This window comes from Haematobia irritans, chromosome 4 (genome assembly GCF_050003625.1).
Source record: "Haematobia irritans isolate KBUSLIRL chromosome 4, ASM5000362v1, whole genome shotgun sequence".
Lineage (NCBI taxonomy): Eukaryota > Metazoa > Arthropoda > Insecta > Diptera > Muscidae > Haematobia > Haematobia irritans.
This window is the reverse complement of record NC_134400.1, coordinates 227,532,429-227,551,735: the sequence shown is the minus strand read 5'-3', so window position 1 is coordinate 227,551,735 and position 19,307 is coordinate 227,532,429. Positions and strand designations below refer to the sequence as shown.

General features: G+C 37.1%; 2 protein-coding genes across 7 annotated transcripts in view; one reads left to right on the top strand and one right to left on the bottom strand.

Annotated features, from left to right (window-relative positions):
• The window catches only part of tna (Zinc finger MIZ domain-containing protein tonalli), a 45,487-nt gene extending 42,010 nt beyond the window's left edge, over positions 1 to 3,477 (top strand). For all 6 annotated transcript variants that reach the window (XM_075306316.1, XM_075306318.1, XM_075306321.1 and 3 more), the window contains exon 11: positions 1,384 to 3,477. In XM_075306316.1, the coding sequence (XP_075162431.1) occupies positions 1,384 to 1,515 (132 nt within the window). In that variant the 3' untranslated portion in view covers positions 1,516 to 3,477. The remainder of the gene's footprint in view (positions 1 to 1,383) is intronic.
• A 10,766-nt stretch (positions 3,478 to 14,243) lies between these two features.
• LOC142233398 (ATP-dependent RNA helicase DDX42) lies at positions 14,244 to 18,819 on the bottom strand. The gene is made up of 2 exons (XM_075304298.1): positions 17,443 to 18,819; positions 14,244 to 15,389 (listed from the first exon to the last, which is right to left on the bottom strand). The coding sequence occupies exons 1-2, from the start codon at positions 18,811 to 18,813 to the stop codon at positions 14,358 to 14,360; spliced, it is 2,403 nt and encodes an 800-aa protein (XP_075160413.1). The 5' UTR covers positions 18,814 to 18,819; the 3' UTR covers positions 14,244 to 14,357.
• Between the last annotated feature and the right edge of the window lie 488 nt (positions 18,820 to 19,307).

Below are 19,307 nucleotides of genomic sequence, written 5' to 3'. Positions count from 1 at the left end.
TAGAAAAATAATGGCCCTTTTTGGGAAATTGAAGGCAATCCAATTATGTTAGATGCTTGTCTACTTATATTTGTAAGTGGGATTTTATAAAACGAGCGATTGACTTAGAAAGGCATTGAAAATGCATTGTAATTATAATTAAATAGCAATGCAAACAAATTTAAAACTATATTTTAAAAGAGAGCCCAAGGCAAATCTCCTGCTGCATAACTTTAACACCCATTCACAATTTCACAAATTTAAAAACACAAAACAAGGAACGCGTCTGTACTTCACAAAATCAAACTGAACGAACGAATGGCGTGAATTGGCATCCGCAAAATTATTATGCACTTTTATTATCGTTTATTAACATATGCAAAGACAATTAATGAAAATATTTTCTGACATAAATATTTTCTGTCATAATATGAAATAACCACTTGACTTCCAAAGGCATTACAAATGCATTCTAATTATATATGAATAGGGATGTAAACAATTTTAAAGCTCTCTTTTAAACGAGAACACAAGACAACTCTCTTGCTACATCATTTTAACACCCATGCTATACAGCTTCTATAAAGAAGGCAAAGAGAATGACTGGGTGTATAAAATGAAAAAGTAAATGAAACGCAATGCTTAATTACAGGTCTGATTTTAGAATGCCTACGATGAATGTAAAATCAGTACACATGCATGTCTTATAAACACAACTCCTTCCAATTTAAGGCATTTAACATGCCTGAATTTGTAAGGTCCTTCTCGATTCCGCCGCTGGGATGACAGCAGTCGGTGTCTGCAGATATATTTTTTGTCTATTGAAAAACAAAAAAATACTTTTTTTATATTGTATATAAAAATACCCAAAATGTTGCCATTCAAACATTTTGTTTTCTGTTATGTTTTTCTACGATAGCCCCTAGTTTCACTAATTTATTTGTTTAAGCCAAACAATTTTGTGATTAATAGTTAAAAAATAATACACGTGTTTTAATATGTATAGGTAAATTTTTATTGAGCTCGAGCTAACTTTTAGAGTGATGGTAAAATATTCAAAATATATTCCAAATACTAATTCTGCATAGAGAGCAAAGCTGTCCATATTAGTTTTGAAGAGTACAGTGATTTTTTTAGCTAAAAAAATCAATAGATAGTCATATCGTTACACTTGATCTAAGCCCTACCACTAAATCTAAGCCCAAAATGGAAAATTTCCTCAGTATTTTGTTTCCAAGATGTGACATTCACGATGGCAATCAATTTGTTAAATATATTTTTTTATTAAATAAATCAACACTTTTTTCACTGCAAAAAAAAAAAATTAAGATTGCATTTTCAATTGACTTTCTACATATACAGTGTATTTAAAATATATTTTTAAAATTTCCATTTTATTTTCAGCTTTTATCTGATGTAGACCCCTTGGAAATTCTATCCTATTTGGAGCCGCAACCCGACTTGAATACGCCACCATCCAGTGGTTCCAGCAATAATAATAACAATGAAGATATATTGGCCTCCTTGTTCGATTAAGTATTCGTTGGTACGTTGGAGTTAACGACAAAAAACCTCGATGAATTGGTATCACAAAGTTATCCTATCTAACTTTCACTGTACATAGTATTATTAAAATTAAAAGAAAATTGTCATAAAGTTGCAAACAAAAGTACGCCGCATCAATTGCAAAATCGGGCAAAAGAAGAAATTTACAAATAAGGACAGCCAATCAATTCAAACAAAATGATATGTGATTACAATAAAAACTAAAATTAAAACCAATCTGTTGATTATCGAAAATAAAATACGCATTATGATTGATGATGTACATTATCGGAGTTATAAATAGCATAGCTTGTTTTGATACATAAAGTAATTTTCTGAATGGACACATTGCAAGTCAAACCAAATCCAAGGCCCTTAATTAATTTTCCTTCTGTTTTGTTTGCTGTTTCTTTTACATTCTCTTGTACAAAGTATTGATTTTATTTTTTATAAGAAGAAAATTGTTAAATATTTTTAAAGTCTTTGGTGCCGCATACACGTCTCTAAATACATACATGCCCGCAAAAATCATTCTGAAATTATATACATTTATTAATACATAATGTAAGCACAACCACAACAAAACTATTATATTTAATTATATACATATAATATACAATTTAATTTAATTTAATTTTAAACCAGAACGTAGATAAAAACTAAACTAATTTTACTTAACAGACCCATATGCAAAGTATTTAATTAAGAGTATTCAATTAAGTGTATAAACAAAACTCCCACTTCGCATTAAGCTGTACATAAAAATCCTCCCCCCCCCCTCTCGCCCCCTCCCCACCCAAGTTCGACGACTTTTCCTACGCCCCCTTATTCAATTCAATATACAAACACTAAATTATATATGTATGTAGATGCAAAGTGAATAAAGCCAAGTGTACACAAATTTTTAAATTCGATGAAAAAAAATTAAAACTGAAAAATAAAAAAATAAAAACACAAAAGTTTATTCCATCTATTCCCTTATTGGCAACTATGAATTTTATTATCTCCTCAACTCACCATCCTTCTCATATTCCTCACTTTATTTTTGATTTGCAAAATTCTTCAAAGATAGCTGCGTTTCACAACTGTTATACAAACATACACACTTTCAAGAAAATGTTAATATGCGTTTAACGAAATGGGCTATGATATATAAGAAATATTTATCACAAAAAAGGACCAATTTTCATTGTAAAAACATAAACATTTCCGTGAACCACGCGAACAATAGCCCCATTTGTCCACTAACTTACGTTCCAGTGAAATACAGGCAAAAATAAAAAAGCAAAAAACTAAAGGCAAACAAATCAACTCAATTACGAAATTCCCAGTAAAATATTTATGTAAATATCACAGGTAGTTAACTGAATATTGTAAATCCTAGCACGTATATTAGATTTCCTTTTCCAGTACGTATAATAAGTAACTTATTCAATTCCATTCTGAGTTTGACATTTTCGGAATAGCCATTTCTTGTGGATGCTTCGTTGCACGGAAAGGCTATTCAAAAAGATGCCGCTTGGAATGAGCGAAAGTAGTGGTTTCAATATGTAAAAAACTAAACAAAGAAATACCATTTAAATGTTAAAAATAATTTCAAAATGCCTAAAACTATCATACTACTTTATAGTACATAAATACATACATATAATACATTATTATATATTGTTTCGCTTGTGTAAACAAACAAAAGTGCATAAATGTGATTTTATCAAATAAAATTTAACATTTAAATCGAATTAAACGAAAAAAAACAATACACATTTTAGATTTCTCTCGACCTTTTTGAATTAAAATCCTATCCCTGTACAATGATAGCAGAAAATATTGAAGAGATTCCCACACTACTGAATGTATCGGAAAGGAATAACAAAATTACAAAAATGAAATACGCATTAAATACTTCAAATCAATAAATAATCATTAATAAAAATCAATTTGAAAAATGCAAAATTTGTTTTCTTTATTCCTCATAGAGGGGAGAATAGTATGCGGAGAACGTCGATGGAGAATTTATTGTGCTGTTCGTGATATGAAAACCCATTCGAGAGAAAACCAGTCACTCGAATTCCAATCGATTTCGGTTTTTTGTTAGATTTTCATTTCTTTTGTAGTTTTGGCCTGAGAATTGAAAAAGGTTTTCACTTTTTTTCTTGTATACGATCGACCAAAATCATTTTCTTTGAATAGCCTGATATTCTTTCTCTCACAAAAGTTTTGTCTTACATCCACCCAAAGGAGATCACTATTTTCGCGCACAGAAAAACATTTTTGGACATGGTTGCCGCGAAGGTAATGAGAAACGCTGGAGTCGACCAAAATGGATCCACTCGACAGCCCTGATTGAAACAACAAGAGCGGCTCTGTTGATTTTATGCTAAAATCAAAACAATAAAAATAGGCACGTGACACGAAATTGTGGTGGCTCAAGAAAATTTTCGTGACTCACAATTCAAAATGTGTCTTATTAAAGACTGAAAGTAAGAAAAGAACAGTGCTTGATATAAACGAAATGATCTGTGTTCTTGGATCAAAAATTATTTTGTTTTATTCCAAAAATAAAAATTTTGTGACACACGGCTAAATCAACAATTTTAAACTAGCGCACACGCAGAGAAGGTATATTATCACCGCAAGCATGGTGACAAAAATGTTGTTTTCTCGCTAAATATAACATGCTTGCCGAAATCAGATACAGAATTTCCGAGAAAATAACATGGGTGCGACAAACATGTTACAAGGTCACCATAAAAAAAATCATTTTGCTCTTGAAACATGAGAAGTTCGTAACTAGTAGATCTAAAACGTGACGCCATTTGCAATTTCATTTGGAAAATTAACTAATGACAAAATTGTATGTAATATCTGTAGATGAAAAATATACCAACTGATTAACTAACTAAAGGGTGATTTGTTAAGAGCTTGATAACTTTAAAAAAAAAAAAACGCATAAAATTTGCAAAATCTCATCGGTTCTTTATTTGAAACGTTAGATTGGTCCATGACATTTACTTTTTGAAGATAATTTCATTTAAATGTTGACCGCGGCTGCGTCTTAGGTGGTCCATTCGGAAAGTCCAATTTTGGGCAACTTTTTCGAGCATTTCGGCCGGAATAGCCCGAATTTCTTCGGAAATGTTGTCTTCCAAAGCTGGAATAGTTGCTGGCTTATTTCTGTAGACTTTAGACTTGACGTAGCCCCACAAAAAATAGTCTAAAGGCGTCAAATCGCATGATCTTGGTGGCCAACTTACCGGTCCATTTCTTGAGATGAATTGTTCTCCGAAGTTTTCCCTCAAAATGGCCATAGAATCGCGAGCTGTGTGGCATGTAGCGCCATCTTGTTGAAACCACATGTCAACCAAGTTCAGTTCTTCCATTTTTGGCAACAAAAAGTTTGTTAGCTTCGAACGATAGCTATCGCCATTCACCGTAACGTTGCGTCCAACAGCATCTTTGAAAAAATACGGTCCAATGATTCCACCAGCGTACAAACCACACCAAACAGTGCATTTTTCGGGATGCATGGGCAGTTCTTGAACGGCTTCTGGTTGCTCTTCACTCCAAATGCGGCAATTTTGCTTATTTACGTAGCTTATTTATGTAGACCATAAATCGGACGTAAAGCGCGAAACACATTTCGAACCGAACACTGATTTTGGTAATAAAATTCAATGATTTGCAAGCGTTGCTCGTTAGTAAGTCTATTCATGATGAAATGTCAAAGCATACTGAGCATCTTTCTCTTTGACACCATGTCTGAAATCCCACGTGATCTGTCAAATACTAATGCATGAAAATCCTAACCTCAAAAGAATCACCCTTTATAAATCGAACCACTCTTACCAGGTATACCGGTATGAAGTAAGTGTCAAACGTTTCGACAGGGAACATTTGTTGTGAACGAGCCCTTGCTATGACATCTGTGAAAAATATTTAGTATTCATCAAGTCATTGAGCAGGCAACATCATATTTTTTTCATCGTGTTAAAAATGTCGAATTTCACTTTCAGAAATGATGATAGTGATGCGAGAAATGAAGAACGTTGACCACCAAAAAAAGTTTGAAGACGCCGAATTGGATGGAGATGACACTCTGAGTCAAAAGCAAATGACTGCAATGTTAAATATATAGCTCCATACAAATTGATCCCAGATTTGATTTCCAGATCTTCCTGGAGGTGCAAATTTCTTCGGTTCCGCTTGAAATTTAGAACAGGGTCTTAGTCAATGCCTTCTAAGAATTATGCAAAAATTGGTCCATATCGGTTCATAATTATGTATCAAACGCCTGAACAAGCCTATTCGAAGTAATCGATGTTCTAGTGACAGCAATACACTCCACGGATACTTCGAATATTTCAATTAACGAATAGAACAGAAACACTGTAAAGCGATTACCGTGTCAAGCATTGCAGAGCCATCACTTTTCAATATTTTGGTTTTGTTGCAATCGTCACGATACGAGTAAAACATAACATTTTTAGTGAATATAGAATTTTTTGCTTTAAGGCCGGTACTATGTTTATTCTTGCGAAAAATTTTTATGGAAACCATTATTTCGCACATAGAAAACGGCGTTTTTTTAGGTAGCTTGGAGCGCTATTTTACAGGGAGCGATATTGGATGAAGTTGGTGGTGTTGCTTGTTTTTACAAAATAACATTTTATTTTTCCTTGGGCAATTGATCTGCTATTCCTTTGATCCTTTGTATAGTTTCGGAACAAAAATATGGTCCGTGTTTGATTTATAAACCCGCACAAATAGTTTTTAATAAATAAATTATTTCTTAATTCACATTGCAAATGGCGCCGTGCTGTAAACGTCAGTTTTTCAACACGAAAAAACAAAGTATCACAAATGGAAAAAATTTCGCAAATTTTTCGCATTTTTTGGTTTTGTATGGAGTTTCAACGCGAAAACCGAACAGAGTACCGGCCTTTAGCAAAGACGAAACTTCGTATGCGACACGAAGTAACTATCAACCGAAAAACAAACACAATCGTCGATCAATTGACTGGCAGAAGTCAGTGAATCAGTTGACTGGCAGAAGTCAGAAGACTTTGAGCGGGTCTGTACTTTTTAATATATGTGCCAAAATAGGAATGGAGAGTATGTGTGTTGCATACTCCTATAGTTGAGAGAACGAAATAACTTCATTTACACAGCAATGGAAATTATGAAACGAAGGGAATTGGAACTCCGATTTCATTCGAATACTTCAGGACTTGCTTGCGTTATTGGGTTCTATGTGTTCTGTTTCACCATTTGCAAGGTTTATATTTTACTCGTTTGAAATGTACAATGAAGTTACGAGGGCGGTTCGGAAACTTCTTAGCCTATCAATGAAAGAGAATAGTTTTTCAAAAATATTTTTATTTTTCAATATAATCTCCTGAAACTTCAATACACTCAGTCCAACGCTTTTCTACCAATTCTAACGCTTGCCAGCAAGGAATTTTTTTAGATTTGGAAACAAGTAAAAGTCACTGGGAGCTAAATCAGGAGAATAAGGTGGGTTGTCAAGCAACTCGTACTTTAATTCGTTGATTTTAGCCATTGTTAAAACATTCTTGTGCGCTGGTGCGTTGTTTTGATGAAAAATTATTTTTTGTGTTGTAAGCCAGGACGTTTTTCTCAATTTGTACATTTAATTGATCCAAAAGTTTGCAATAGTTTTCTGAATTTATTGTTTTACCCTTTTGCAGATAGTCAATCAATAAAATATCTTTGAAGTCCCAAAAAACCGTTGCCATAACTTTACCAGCCGATTGAATTGTTTTTTGCCTTCTTTGGGCACTTCCTCCAGCTTCAGTTCATTGTTTGGATTGTTATTTTGTCTCTGGAGTATAGTAGTGGATCCATGTCTCATCAACAGTTATGAAACGACGCTTAAAATCCATTTTATTTCGCTTAAAACGATCCATACAAGCTTGAGAAATGTTCATTATTATGCGTTTTTGATCGACTGTTAACAAATGCGGAACCCATCTTGCAGAAACCTTTTTCATCTGTAGTTCTTCATGCAAAATTAAATAGACTCGATTATTTGAGATGTCCATGATATTAGCAATTTTGCGCACTTTTATTCGTCGATCATTTAATACCATATCATGCACTTTGGCTACAATTTCTGTTGTTGTTGTTGTTGTTGTAACAGTTTATTGTGATCTCATCCATTTCATGTTATACGCTTGGTACATCAGCTTGTTGGCAGATCAAGGAACTCTGCGACTAAGATGGGGTGTGTCCAGAGTGATCTGGTGGTAAGTCGGGTTGGTTTGGCTGGGCAAGAGAAAAGATGACGCGTGACGTGTGGCCCTTGGTTGCAAATTGGACAAACGTCAGCTACGCTGCTATCAATCACCGATAAGTAGGAATTGAGGCGGCTGCACTTGCCTGATCTTAAAATGGGCCAAAACTACCCTAGTCTGCCGTGGGAGGTCTCTTTCCTCCGGTGCTATGGGCGGTGGTCGGACTCCAAGAACAGGATTAACCTTGTAGCTTCTCACCGCTTCAGCTACAGTATCCTCATGAATCCTGTTCAAACCTGCCTGGTACGCTGCTTGATCTAGAGGCTCTCTTTTATAGCGCTGGATCTCGCGCTCTAGATTATGTATATCAACCCTTACGTTCCTGGGTGGTGGTTGTGTATCCATAAGATGGTGGTTTGGATGATTACTGCGATAACAACCCAGGAGATACTGCTTTGACAACATGTAGTTGTGTCTTCGCACAGGGATGATCTTTGTCTCCACATAAAGGTGATCCAGGGGTGTGCTGCGGAGACACCCAGTCGCAGTTCTAAGAGCAGCGTTCTGGCAGGTTTGTATGTTATTCCACTGCGTATCACTGGTCTGCGGTGTCCACACTGGCGCTGCATAGTTTACCACTGACCGGCCAATTGCCTTATAAGTAGTTAGCAAGGTTTCTTTGTCCGCACCCCAAGTACTGCCGGCTAGTGACTTGAGGACCTTGTTTCTACCACGGAGCTTATTACAAATTGCAGTGGCATGGGCAGATGACCTAAAAAGGCTGTCGAATGTGACCCCAAGAATCTTGGGGTAATTTGTGGTCGGAATTATTACTCCATCGACTCTGATATTCAACTGCCTGCGCACTTCTGCCGTCCATGTAGTAAATAGTGTGGCTGAGGATTTGGTGGGGGATATCCTCAAGTTTCTCGCAGTGAAATAACTGGTAAGATTAGCTATGTAGACGTTCAACCGATCGCAAATGTCATCAACATTGGGCCCAGATGCCAAGATTGTACAGTCATCCGCATATGATACAATCTCGACGCCGTCAGGAGGGGGTGGAATCGAGGACATGTAGAGGTTAAACAGTGCCGGAGATATCACCCCACCTTGGGGAACTCCCTGTTTAACTCTACGCGGTCTTGACTTTCTGTCCCTGAATTCCACGTACGACTGGCGTCCACACATATAATTCAGCACCCAACGCTTCGCTCCTGCCGGTAGGGACGTATTCTCGATGTCCTCAAATAATGTGGCATGGTTGACCGTATCGAATGCTTTCGATAGGTCAAGCGCCACGAGGACCGTCCTGTGACACGGCCTGGGCTGGTTAAGTCCCTTATTAATATGTGTCGAAATGGCATGTAAGGCTGTTGTCGTACTGTGTACCTTACGGAATCCATGTTGATGGTGGGCAGCTGGAAAATTCTCCACAAGGCTGGGGAGGAGTAATGCCTCAAGTGTCTTGGCTACTGGCGAAAGAAGGGATATCGGTCTGTACGATTCACCTTTGCTCGAATCTTTGCCCGGTTTCAGTAGTGGAATCACCCTTCCCATTTTCCAGACATCGGGTATAATGTGTGATTCCAAAGACAAATTGAGGAGTCTGGTCAGGTACTCAACTCCCAGTATTCCCAGATGCTTCAGCATTAGCATTGAAATTCCGTCAGGGCCCAGCGCCTTAGATGGTTTCGCGCTGTTGACGACATTGGTAACTTCGGCTGCAGTAAATTGTGGTGTGTCATCGGCTCGGAGACCACGTACACGACGGGTGGCTCTCCTTTTCGCTCTATCACTCTCGGGATGCTCGACAAACTGTCGGTTGAAGTATTTGGCGCACCTCTTCGGATCAGTCACAGTCACGTCGCCAAATGTGACTGAAATCCCATCATCCCTTGTGGAGGGGTTCGAGAGTGCTCTAACTGTTGACCACAATTTACCAGTTCCTGTTCCTAAGTTACATTGCTTCAGGTGCTCTAACCAAGTGTTCCGCTTGTGCTCGTCGACTATCTTACTAATCTCTAGATTTAGTTCTCTGATTCGGGAGCTCTGAGACGGGAGCTCACTGAAGCGGCGATCGGTGTATTCTCTGAAGCCTTCCCAGTTGGCTTTCTTTTGATTAATAAACGTCCGGCGTTCAGAGGTTATGAAATCGGAGGGTCGGTTGATGGTGAGAATTATGGGGAGGTGGTCCGAACCCAATGAAATGACGGGTTGCCAGGAGACGTCATTTATCAGACCGACCAGGCGATGCTAACGATAAATCTGGCGAACTGCTGCAGTCACCCATAATTCTCGTGGGGGCCTCTTCGTTCACCGTGCAAAATGTGGAGTCGTCTATCTGCTCTGCCAAAGCTATGCCCCTCTGGTCATTACCCAGGAGAGAATGCCAAAGTTCATGGTGGGCATTAAAATCTCCTAGAACCAATCGGTTATGCCCGCTCAACAACCACTCAATGTTTGGGCTATAACCAGGAGCACAGCTACCAACCGGCGGTATGTACACATTGTATAGCTCTATCTCGGCAGCCCCACACTTAACTGCTACCCCCATACATTCCATGTACGGGTCATTAGTGTCTAGCACAAGCGTGATAGGTCTATACTGCACGGAACGGTGTAATATGAAAGCCAGGCCACCACCTCCATTTCTTGTGCGATCCTTCCGTAGGACATTGTACCCATCACAATGTCGTAGGCTGCAGGTGGGATTCAGCTTTGTTTCCTGGATCGCCGCGACCCTTATCCTTTTCCGATTCATAAAGTCTACAATCCCACGGCGGCGGGTTCTACGCACCGGATTGACCCGATGGATACCAGCCATCGGCCAGCGGCTGCCACCTCAGTGTACGTGTTGTCTCGTCCATTTTTTCGTGTTGGAGAAGGTGCATCCCGGGGAGCCTTCTCCGCCTGCTTTTGGTCCGAGCCGGGATAGAGGAAAACCCCGGACCATGGTACTGTGCCGTCTGCCGAAATCGAATTCACCATCGCTCGGTTTCGGTGAGGTGTAACCGGTGCATGGAATGGGTGCACTTCCGGAATTGCTCCGGCCTAACATCGCTGCGGGAGTATAGTCAAACTGACTTCGTGGCAGGATGCTGTGCCAATGACAGCAGCAGTGGGTCATCTGATTATGTGACCCCACCGACTTCTCCCGCACAACAATATTCTCCGCCGCAGCATCTTACACCGAATATTGTTGTACAATTTCTGTTGTTGTTGCTGTTTTTGGACGTCCACTACGTGGTTCATCTTCAATGCTTGTACGCTTCATCTTCAGTGCTTGTTTAAATTCAGCAAGCCAATTTTTTACTGTTGCATATGAAGGAGCACTTTCACCTAACACATTCACCATATCATTATGAATTTCTTGTCCCGATTAAACTTTTTTATGTAAATATTAAATGACAGCACGCATTTCTAATTTTGCGGATGCGACTTTTTTGAACACCTGTTTCTATATGAAGGAGTTGCCAGATCGAAACAAAATTTAACATGTGTTCATAACAGAGATGGAAGTTTCCAAAACACTTAACTTTTTTCTGTTTATACATATAAGTTTCCGAACTGCCCTCGTACTACTCTGAATGTGTGGCGTTCTCAGCGGCGTAAATCGAGAGCACTTTCGAATTAAAGCATCCACCAGCCCTTTTTTTAGAGTCAATACTCATACGATTAGGTCTTATAAAATAATCTCTTCCTTCTTTGCAAAAAAAAAGTTGATACTCATTCATCATTCATTGCACAAACTAGGCCTTAAAAAGGTCTGTATTTGCTAAGATCGCTATCCCTTTTCTCATAGTATACTTGTCGAGGCCTTTTTTATGTGTGTTTAAAGGCATGTGTTTAAAGACACATTTTTAAAGAACTCCTAATAGGCTTTGTTTGGTATTATGAATTACAATGTGTTCTTGCAACGAGGCAAAATAAAAGATCTTTAAAAAGCAATTCATATTCTCATAGCAATCTCTTATAATTTACGAGAAAAGCCCTAATGCCATAAGCCAATTTATAAGTTTTTCGAGAACGAGTCAAAAAAAAATGTAACGGCTTTAAGAAGCAGCTCATGTTCTCATATGCACACTTATTTAATCTAAGAGACCTTTGATAAGCCCTTATGACGTAAGTTAATAAGTAACCATAAGTTAAAAATAAAAATAATTTTGCACAATTTGAAGCAACACGTGTTTCTTCCTTCAGATTTGTGATTTCGTTGAAGCAAGTCGCGATATTTGTTTTTTTTTTGGTAGCTGAAGTGTCAAATATGCGGTAAGTATATATTTTTTGACGAATATTATACTATATTACATATATAAAATAATTTTTTAATCATTTTACTTATACTTCTGCCATGAAAGCTTATGTTCTGTGGAATATGTGGAAATAAGACGTCCAACACAAAATCAGTTCCTATGAAGAAGGTGATTTATTTTTTTATAGTACAATTTTATATAGTACAAAATAAAATAAAAAGAATTCTTATTTATATATGAAATTTGGAATAGGTCTTATATAAGGTATATAAACAAGGCTTTTTAAACAGCCTTCATAAAAAAGGCATTAAATTGGCATTATTATAAACTCCTATTAAAAGGCCTCTATTTATATATGCTTCATAAGGCTTTTTGATGAATACATTTTAAAAGGCCTTATTTTATCACACATTATAAATAACTTATTTGACGCTACTCCTAAAAGGCCTTAAAATAATGACTTTATATTATCCCTTATGCTGTAAGTTGAAGTCGGAGCCTTTGTTCGGCAATGACACCCAGTGTAAAAAATCAATGAATATGTAATGGGACATTAATGTCTTGTGTCTTCATATCAATGCCTTTCATAAGGCCTTATGAAGAGCGATTTCCGCTGCTGGGTTGAAGTAATTGCTCGTATATTCGTTACATAGCCCCTATAACTAACAGCTTTTTATTTTCGAACGGATCCAACGCCTACTTTCCCGCCCCTTGGCGGCCGGTTATAAATACTACTAATCAATACTCAAGTCTCTACTAAACACATACATTTAGGTATTTAAACTAATCCTACACCAGTATTCAATATGATTCATGCCATTTTGTAAGAGACAAAACTCCTCTAAGCTATCAGATAAGGAAATCTTCACATCCACATGCAGTGGGAAGTAAAACCGAGTGAGTGTTGCCACTTTTTGCAATCTTTATTAAATAGAAAATGTCTAGTAAGGCCCACGGGTCGTTGATGACTGGAAATAAGTTAAATGATCAGATCTTCACATCCACATACAGTGGGGAGCAAAATCGAGTGAGTGTTTCCCCTTTTTTTAATCTTTATTAAATAGAAAATGTCTAGTAAGGCCCACGGGTCGTTGATGACTGGAAATAAGTTAAATGGTCAGATGAAACAAAAATAAACCGTTTTTAATCTGATGCAATAGAGCATTACTGGTAACGACCTCCGAACATTACTGGTAATGACCTTGAGAATCAAGTTGTATTTCAAAAAGACGACAAACCCAAGCATACTTACAAAATAGTAAGAAATGGTTGTCGGCGCACAGTTCTCATATGCTCAAAAGGCTACCACAAAGCCCCTATTTCAAAACCATTGAGAATTTATGGGATTTAACTCAGGTTAAAAGGTGCTTGACATTGCACCAAAGAGGACCAAAAAATTGCGATGAGATCTAGAGCCAAGTTCAGCACAATTAGTCGGATATTCCAAAAGAAATAATAAAAAAAACTTAGTAGAAGTATGTCAAGGCGAGTTAAAACCATAATTAGAAATAAATGAATATGGGCTAAATACTAAGATATTCGATTTTAATATATAATGAATAAAGTACAAAACTGGATACAGACTTACTTTTAAAAAATATTCAATTAAAAATTTAATTGATTCAACAATTTTTTTAATTGAAACAAAAATCAATCACAAAAATTAATAGTACCAATTAATTTTTTAATTGACTTTCAATTAATTTTTTAATTGATACTATCATTTCTGTGATTGAAGACATTTCAATTAAAAAAATTATTGGATCAATTAATTTCATGATTGAATCAGAAAAAAATTTTTGTGTGTAGGTAAAATGCAATTTTAGGGTTTCAGTAAATAAACTTGTGAGACCTGTTTCGATGTGTAACATATAATTTGGTGTGTTGTCGGGTAAGAAAAGTATCTTCTTGATAAAGAATCTGAAAAGCTGCTCTCCCCTTTTTTTAAGGCCTGGAAATTGCGCCTTCTAATCTGAAGAAATCGTATCGATAGATCGGTTTGCATATGGGCTATGTCACAAAATTTTCCGATATGGCTAATTTTCAATTTTGACCTGTCTTCCTAATTTTAGGACGATAGTTGCATACCAAAGATATCCAAAGAAATTTGTAGGAAAACATAGAAAGCGCACTACTTTATAGTGACATATATTATTTAATTTTAAAAAAATCTCGCGTTCTCAAGAATGGAAAAAGTCCATGAAAAACCTATATTGTTTGCCATATATAGTAGCAATTAATTTATTTCGCTTGAAATATTCTTGAAGCTTAAATTATAAGATGCTATTTCGAACAATTTTGCATTTAGATTATAAAACTAAAATTAATCCCATCGACTTTTCTTAGCTTTACGTTTACTTTCTGCCGATTCGTTGTTGTTGCCAATGGACGAAATTGATGGAGGTGGTGGAGCCGGGGCTGTAAATACGCCTGTTTCTGGTAAAGTTTCTTCCCATGTTCGATCACTCGATGGCTTAAATTGTGACATATACTGAGTACGAAAGGCTTCCCTCATTGCTGCGTAGCGATCGGTGGCGGGACCAGCCGATGATAGTGACTTACTGGTGTTTGCATAACTGCAATTGGCTTCATTTTGTGCTGACGATGCCTTTTGGCCAAGACCACTGCGTTCGCGGTAGCCCAACCCAGCATAACCACCCGAAGGCTTTTTGCCCTTGCCTTGCTTAAAGCGAGAACTTCGAAACCAAGAACTCTTCATTGCCAAATCCATCAAATCCTGTGGTACTTCCTGATCAGCTCCCTCCAAGTTGCGGACCAAATGCCCAGCAAACTCTTTATCTTTGTCTGTGACCAATGTATACGCTGTTCCTTTTTCACCAGCTCGTCCTGTGCGTCCAATACGATGGGTATGTGTATCAATATCTCGTGCAATATCATAGTTCACAACATTTTTTATGTGAGGTATGTCCAATCCACGGGCAGCAACATCTGTAGCAACTAATATATTGCATTCCTTACGTTTGAATTGTGTAATCACTTTATTTCTGTCGGCCTGATCCATATCACCATGCAATAGGAGGCAATTATACTCTTTAACCATTAAATTATTCGCCACTGTTTCAGCATCAACCTTCTTGGTCACAAATATTAAAACGCTTCCTTCCGATAGAAATCGCACTAAATTCAACAGTAGCCAATTCCATTTCTGAAGGGGATTGGGAAATACGAACACATACTGAGTAATATCTTGATTGGCTTCATTAAGATCTCCTTGAACAATACGAACAGGATCTGTGAGTACATCACGGGCCAATCGTTCAATGCGCTTTTTAAATGTGGCAGAAAACAGTAATGTTTGGCGATCGGGCCGAACATGATTACAAATAGATCGCACCTGGAAATAAATATTGGATAAACTGATATTAGTGGTAATGCCGATGAAGTTTTAATATTTTTAGCGCAAAATCATGACCGTAAGAGTTCATTTGTGGGCATACAGTCCCACTTTACACATACATATTGTTTTAATATTTTTCTTGGTTAGATGTAATTTCTACACACACCTTTAGACTAACAAATGATACCATAATTGCGCAGCAAAAATTTTGAAAGTTGCTACTGCAACTTAAGAGTTCTTAAGAATTCAAAGTTCTTTTAATTCAATTTTTTACAACTCGATTTTTTCATTTGTATATGGTAATGTTAATTTCATTCGTTTTTAATAAGCTAAAAACAGAGTAAGAAATAAATAAATAAAATAAAATTAATAATGGTGATGGTACAAATAATTCAAATTTTGTAGAAAAAAATTCTGATCACACCATAAGAAGTGTTGCAAATTCAGTGCAACGGCTGTTGAAATAGTGAGCATATGTCCTATGACAAGCCCGTGTTAAATGCATCGCTTCTGCGCCAATTTTTATTTATTTATTTATTTTTATTTTCATGATGTAATTCATATAAATTACAATTTTGCACAATTTCCGAATCCAAAAACATTTTCAATACTTTTTTGTGATGCTAAGCTTTTATTTATTGAGTCTGTATGCTACATTATAATTGGGTCTGTATTAAAATACATTCATATGTCATAATGTATTTCAAACGTCCTAGCGAATCAAGTATTTTTTTAACGATGACTGCGCCGTTCGCAATTTACAATGGCCCATCTTATGCTAGCAGAAATCAACATTCAATTTATTTACTGCTTTTGTACTGGATTGTGTATAGTGAATGTCTGTTGTTACCAGAGCTGTGGAGTCGAAGTCGAAAAATTTTGCTTGACTCCGACTCCCGCTAAACAAACATTTTAAAAACACTTCATATTTTGTAACTAAACAAATATTCACGCAAATTGGATTGCATTGCAATTACGCTGCAATTACGCTGCAACTTTCAAAGTTGGAGATTACTCTATGTATCTTATAGTAAATATAAGAATGGAAAAATTTTAGCATTAGCTATTTAGGCTCTCAGCTAAATCTAAGAAACTATATTGGCATATTGGTATTTGGGTCGACTTTAAGCTCGAAGATAGGTAACACCGGACAATTTTGTGATATAGCACTCATATATAAATCGATCTTCCGATTTGGCTTCTTGAGCACGTAGATTAGGTTCGACTGGTTTGTCCAAAACTGTAGAATTTTTTGCTATCGTGAAATTTTCATACGATATGCCAGAATATGGGATCTCCAATGAAATATGCAAAATAAGGCTCCTATGTTGTAGGCTTACATAAACCGATTCTTTGGCGCACTTTCATTCGATTCGGCGTAAATTTGGATTGTAGGTTATTTTGGGCCACAAAAACACATTGTTTTTTTTGTTGATATCGACAAACGCCAATTATTTTCCCCCAAATTATTTTTTTTTTCAAAATATTGTGTTTTTTATACATACGCTGAAGATTGTTGGTATATGTCCATATTGTGACGGGTGTTACAAACACACTTAGGGCCGTTCTCATATAATTCGGATTGGCTTTAACCGCCCGTTAACAGACATATTCACATTTAAATTCTAGGCGGCTCTAACTATAGTTTTATCACAATGGACTGAATAGTCTAAGTGAGCCTGAATCTTAATCGGGCTGCCACTTTAACCTTAACTATAGTCACATGTTGTTTTCCAACCAAATATAAAGCTATCACGCTTGATTTCCATCAGGAATATCTTTATTTGCGAATGCCATAAATGATAATGCTTTTGTAAGCTTGTATACAATAAAATGAAATGAAAGAAATCTGCCAGCGGTCAAACGAGTGGTTAAGAAATGAAAGCAAACTGAAATTGGTTAATTCCTTAGTAAGTTTTGATGGGAATAATTCGTTTTTGTTAATTTATATTACGCTCTTGTTCGTTTTTTTTTTCTATTTCAATCAATGCATGACCTATGGCCGTTCAGTTCCATTAAATACAAAAATATACTTTTAGGGCCAACTTACCTGTGGCTCAAAGCCCATATGAAACATTCGATCGGCTTCATCAAGTACTAAAAACGTAACTCTGCGTAAATTAGTAGCTTTCATTTTGACCATGTCAATCATTCGACCAGGCGTGGCCACTACGATTTCGGCACCCTGTTCCAGTGCTTTGCTTTGTTCCCACTTCGACCCGCCGCCATAGCAGCAAACAACATTGATGTTGTAGACCTTCCCGAATTTCTTTGTTTCATTGTAAATTTGCAATGACAACTCTCTGGTAGGTGCTAAAATAAGACCGATGGGACCATCGCCTGTTTTCAGTTCACGTTGGTCCATGATGTGCACTAACATAGGCCAAATGAAGGCAGCAGTTTTACCTGACCCGGTTTTGGCAATTCCAATGATGTCACGACCTCCCAATGCAGCAGGTATAGACTGGGCTTGAATTGGCGTCGGCTGTGTGTATTCCGCTTTGCGTATGGCCTTCATTAGAGTCTCATCAAATCCAAAATGAGCAAAGGATGTTACCGGATTTGGTGGCTCGGGACCGGTAACTCTCACGCCCAGTGTCTTGCGCAAATCCCTTATTTTGTCCTCGCTCAGATTGGAAATATCTTCATGAGGTGTATAGAAGTTTTTCTCAAATGGTTCATATTCAATCTGAGAATGGTAAATTGGTGGTAATGGGTCTATGTCTTTTTTTTTTGGAGGCACTAATGGATTGCCATCTTCATCATACTCGATTTCAACATCAGAATTGTCGTCTCTTAGACCGGCTTGTGGGTTTTCTTCCATATAGCGATAATAACTTTCTTCGTTGTCCTCTTCATCGATGTCACCACGTACACCCTTCGCTTGGGACCTTTTACTAACTGCTGAATTATTGTCTTCTTTGTAGCTCTTTTCTTTTTCCACTTGACGCTCCAAGCCGGCCATGAATTGATCCAATGGATCTTCTTCCGAATCACTACCATGCGAGTTCGACGATTTCTTGTTTCCTGGAGAACCCGGTGCCGGTATATATAGTTGTGGCTGGTCATCGTCATCATCGAAGTAATCATCTTCGGTGCCACAGCCCTTCCTTTTGCCAAGATAATTTTGTGAGTTTGTGAACTGGCTAATTGATTCCAAAGTGGAATAGCCATGTTTAGATGTTCCTGCTTTGGAGCCGCCCATAAATTTTTGATACCCACGGTTATTCAGGGACGATGGTGGTGGCACAGCGTTCATCGCAGCCCGATTCGAAGAGGAAGCCGATTGTTTATAAGGAAATCCTCCACCACCGATTCCACGATAGCCGCTCATATTTTTGCAGTTCAATGAAATCTCCACAACGATAGAAAAATTATATCCACCAACCACCAAAACAAAACAAGTGAATAAACTGCGCATGAAGGTTCACATGCTACGATATTTGTAACCAGTGTTGCCAGTTTTCTTGTCTCTGGGCCCCAAATTAGATCGCTTTCCTCATACCCAATAAACACAAACGTTTGAAAAATTCTAAATTTCAACAATTTTTCAAAGGATTAGGGCAATATTCAAGTTGAGAAATTGTTGAGAAAATCTCGTTCTCAACAAAAAACAGACATTACCCTCAACAGTAAAATTCGATACAATCCCAATAAACACAAACGTTTGAAAAATGCTAAATTTCAACAAATTTTCAAACATTTTTTCAAAGGATTAGGGTAATATTCAAGTTGAGAAATTGTTGAGAAAATCGCCTTCTCAACAAAAAACAGACATTACCCTCAACAGTGAAATTCAACACATTAGCAATAATATCTCAAGTGTTATCCTCAAATTGAAATGCATCGCTACTCAAACAATTTTCGATGCGAGTCAAATTCACAATTAACATCGTTGCAAATACTTTTCAACCT

Coding starts and splice junctions, on each gene's coding strand:
- LOC142233398 (XM_075304298.1), bottom strand. CDS start 18,813: ATGCGCAGTTTATTCACTTGTTTTGTTTTGGTGGTTGGTGGATATAAT. Junction 15,390..17,442: donor ATATGGGCTTTGAGCCACAG/GTAAGTTGGCCC, acceptor ATTTATTTCCAG/GTGCGATCTATTTGTAATCA.